The sequence below is a fragment of the Anser brachyrhynchus genome (assembly GCF_964034855.1).
Source record: "Anser brachyrhynchus genome assembly, chromosome: 2".
Classification (NCBI taxonomy): Eukaryota; Metazoa; Chordata; class Aves; order Anseriformes; family Anatidae; genus Anser; species Anser brachyrhynchus.
Window position 1 is genome coordinate 67,723,104 of NC_137695.1, and position 4,337 is coordinate 67,727,440.

At 39.3% G+C, this 4,337-nt stretch overlaps 1 protein-coding gene across 6 annotated transcripts in view; it reads right to left on the reverse strand.

The window, feature by feature from the left end:
* The window catches only part of STAC (SH3 and cysteine rich domain), a 107,363-nt gene that overhangs the window by 33,380 nt on the left and 69,646 nt on the right, over window positions 1–4,337 (reverse strand). For all 6 annotated transcript variants that reach the window (XM_080578843.1, XM_080578847.1, XM_080578846.1 and 3 more), the window contains one exon: window positions 77–149. In XM_080578843.1, coding sequence (XP_080434969.1) covers window positions 77–149 — 73 coding nt within the window. The remainder of the gene's footprint in view (window positions 1–76; window positions 150–4,337) is intronic.

Below are 4,337 nucleotides of genomic sequence, written 5' to 3' on the forward strand. Positions count from 1 at the left end.
GACTTGATGATCCTTATGGGACCCTTCCAACTCGGGATATTCTATGATTCTATGATCCTGGCCTGGCAGCACTCACCACTGTTGCTGCGTTTCCTGGTTATGTCAAGGCTGCTGTCTGCTTCCTCAGGAACTTCTGCCAGGTCAGCTGTCTGCAGAGACAGAAAGAGCAAATGAGATGGGAAAAGCCAGAAAAAGCAAGTGACAAGGTGAAATAGGACCACACATGAGCCTTTGGGGAATGCAGCATTTGGGTGCTATCAGAGCAGAGCAAGCCAGCCTGATGGGATTGCAGAAAACATTTTATCTGGTGGTACACAACAAATACCCTACTCCACAGGGAGCAGTAAAAGCCCAGAAAGAACTCCAGAACAGATTTCCAGCCTGGCGTAAAAAACTTTTGCAGTGAAAAGTGAAGTGAAAGTTAAGGAAAAAATGACTATACGTTAAAAAATGTAGTTGTCTTTATATAATAGAAGGGATTTTGTGGAATTTGTAGATGATACAGGTTTTCTAAAAAGCTGTCTACAGAAGAAACTGGCCATTAATTGAAACTATTGACTATCTAATTATTAACCTTAAATATTTTTTTCAGTAAAATAACTGTGGCATAACTGTGATTTTAATTCTGTTAACATGCTTTGAAAGAAGGAGCTGGAGTGTGCTGGAGTTGGTGAAGTCAGTTTTGAAATATCTGTCCTCAATTTCTTTTTATATAGTCATCTGATTGGTATAGTTAGAGACAAATTAAACCCAAATATTATTGTTAGAATTACTATGATTTCTGATGTGTACAATATTAATGTTAATTGCTATTAGGGACCCATTGTTTTAGGATATAGGGATATATGGGATGACAAAATCCCAAGCCTTGGCTTCTCCATGTATAGCCTGAGAGGAACCACGAGCTACTCCAAACAACTCTCCAAATCTGACCTTACGGATCTTCAGTTTCTGAACTCTACTCCCATGACTTCTTTTGGGTAAAACATCTTTTATAACTATACAAACAAACAAACAAAACTTTACACTGAAGAATGAGACAATATTTCCAGTACGAAAAACTGCAAGTCCTTATATGCTCCTAAGCTTTATTTATTCATTGTAAACAGGATTTTAAGACACGTAGAAGGATTTAACTCAATTATTCTATGACACTCTAGAATTACACTGTATACACAACTCTATCCAGTGATTTGTAGACCTTTGCCTGAATTTCAGGAAGAAAAGCCAAATGAGAAACATTCATTGCCTTTGTTCAGGGAGAAAAATCAGAATTGCTTTGCAGCTTTTGATATTATGTTTTCCTTTCATTAATGCTGACAACAATTTTTTTTTTTTTTAGAAAATACTTTAGCTATTTAGTATATTTCCTGGTAAATTTATTTCCAGTATTAAGTACTTTCCTAGCTACTTCTCAACCCAAGTATACTGATGAATGAAGGAGTTAAGAGTAGATTTATGCCACAGGCATCCTGTGATTATCTTGTTTCCCTTGCTGTTTTCACACCCTTATATTTTACTGCTCTGTTAAGCATTGTTTTTAGACTCAACCTTTTGGAACAGGCCATGCTTGTCTTGCACCTTGCACAAATGGGTCACCCCTGGATAAGAAGGCACTGCAATAGAAATGATAACTAGGAGTCAATGTAGAACATATCTAGGGATTTCTAATCAATGTGTGGGGAAGGGAAAGACTGGTTTTGTTGAAACAGTAAGTACCGGCTACTTTTCAGCTCATTGCTATGGCATGTTTCTCAGTCTTCATAGACTAGCATCAAAATTGTTAATTAGCTTCATACTTTGTTGGGTACTACTGCATGTGGGATGTGCAGTGTCTGTCTTTTCAACATATATCTCATCTGAAACCTCAGGCATGCTTAAGGACTAACTCAGTTAAGAGTTATATGACAAAGAGTCTAATAGAAATCACAGAGGTACAAAGCTGCTTTTGAGAGGAGCTGATCCCCCAAATACTAACAAGAACTGGAATCACATTTACATCACCTCAAGTGACTTTCTTTATAAATGTGGGTTGCAGAAACACATTCTGAAGGAAGCAGTAGGTAGTAAATCTGGAGCATATGGCTACTTTCTTTTACGGGAAATGCAGAATCTGGGCTGAAAATCATACTGGGTGCATCCACACTGCTTAGTCGTGTTAAAAATACCTTGGCTAATTCAGAACAAGACAGTATCTCTACACTGCACAGGCATGAGCTGCAGTCCTGGAAGCTGAAGAGGCAAATCCCAGCTCCTGGCCTTTTAACTAGCCTTGGCAGGTGCAGCTATGCTGCTCTGACCCGGAGCTAGCCTTTTGATGGTTTGGACACACCTGCAAGGTGCAGTAGGCTCCCAGGTGTCACCATATCCCTGGTGTCCATGGTTTGGTCCCACAGCAGAACCCCAAAGCAGTCCCCAGCTCCCAGGATTGAGGCACGGATGAGTGCAAAGCCCCATTGATGCTGTGAGCCTCACAGCTGCATTGCTGCTTCTGTTTTCAGAGGAGTAGAGCAGCACAGAATTGAGGAAGCACTGGGGAAGGATTTTAGTCCCTATGTGTTGTTAACTGCACAGTTAGCATGCATACTCCAGTACTTTTTTACCTGGGCACTAAGGGCTCTGTGTCACTCTCTGCTCTGGATACTGGTCAGTGCCTGCTCCTTGGTGACACATAAAGGCTGTGAAGCTCTATGGCCCCATCATTTTGAATAGGATTGGGTCTACCCCTGGTTTTTATCCTTGACTTAATCTACAGGCTTGCACTGGCAGAATGTATGGTTTCACATGTCTGTTTATTCAGTTCTCTAGTGTTCTCTATTTTCTGTATGCTGACACGTTTTATATTCTCTTTCAGCCTCAATACCCTGGAGAAATTCCCACAATGAACCCGCGTTCCTCATTCTACACCCACACCCCACCTAGTTATGATCAGCTCTCTAGGGAAAGCTGACACAGCATTAATGATTTCTATGCATGAGTAGTCATTCGTAATTCAATGCTTTATTGATTTAGAAGGCAATAATTACATTTGTAGAACTTCTGTTTCAAAGTAAATGAAATAATTGAAAGAAAGAACTGTAACCACAATATGACAGGTGGTGGAGTCATATTTTTTTTTTTTAAAGAGTGAAAATTACCAAGTTCCTTTTAAGGCACATACAAGAGCATACGAAGGACATATCCTTCAATAACCCCCTTGCAGATTACACTTACACTTGGTTCTTGTGTAAATTTGTCTGCCTTCTTTCCCATCTGAGACAATTGCAAGTCTGTTTAGAGGTCACCTATACTGTCTGAAATTACAGTTCAGTCATGTGAGTGAGCATATGTTTAAGTCGTAGGAAAACATTTTACCAAACATAAATAGAATTTAGCACAAGTTTAAATTAAACATCTAAGTATTCATTCTGAGGCCTGCAGACCAACTCTCATGGTGCCTCTGTGCATGCCATTTTTTTTTTCTGAGGTGAGTGCAGGAAAGATTGTCAGATGGCAACGGTCTAATTTTTAGACATGACAGTCAGCTTCAGTCTGCAGTGCCTTCAGTTGTGATTGCTTTTTGAGGGGTGAGGAGAATCTCTTGGGAAAAGAAAAGACATTACAAGACATTACCTTACACAAATGCTTAAGTGGTATTACTGAACTAGGTAAGGATTTAGCACAGTCAGGACTAAGGGAACTCTCTTCTCCCTTGTCCTCCTTCTCCACCCTCTTGCCATAGTCCTGAAGAAAGTGACTTTCATGACAAGGGAGAATGAATGACAAAGATTAACATTAAGGTGAAAATCTCTTTGTTGGGATATAACAAACTGAAAACACCTGCCAGCATTTGGGATTTGGAGAGAGGAGCCCAACCCTGTGATGCTCCCCTTGAGAATACAATGGAGAAGGAAGAAGGTGTACTTCTAAATCTAGGGTCTGAGGACTTCAATCCCAACACTGTCGTTTGTGTGAAGGGTAAATGTCCACTACCAGCAACAGGCAGGATGTGTTCACTCTGGGATCACAGTTAAATATTTCTGTTCTACTTTTCCACAGATACGCAAAAATAAAGAATATAATTACCTTTTCCAATCTGATAAGAGAACATTATTCACTTAATTTGTATTTTACTCTTTTTCTCAAGAGTCATTGAAAAGATACTTAAAACCTGAGTTTATAAAAATAAAGTGTTTTCCCATCTCATTTCAGGAGCTGGGAATGAGCTTTTATTTATTTATTATTATTATTATTATTTTTTCAGCTTGAAATGCAAGTTTTGTGAACTTCAGTACCAGCTCCTGTGAATCAATGTGTGTTGCTCCTCTACAGAGAAAATGGAACAAATGGATACTTAC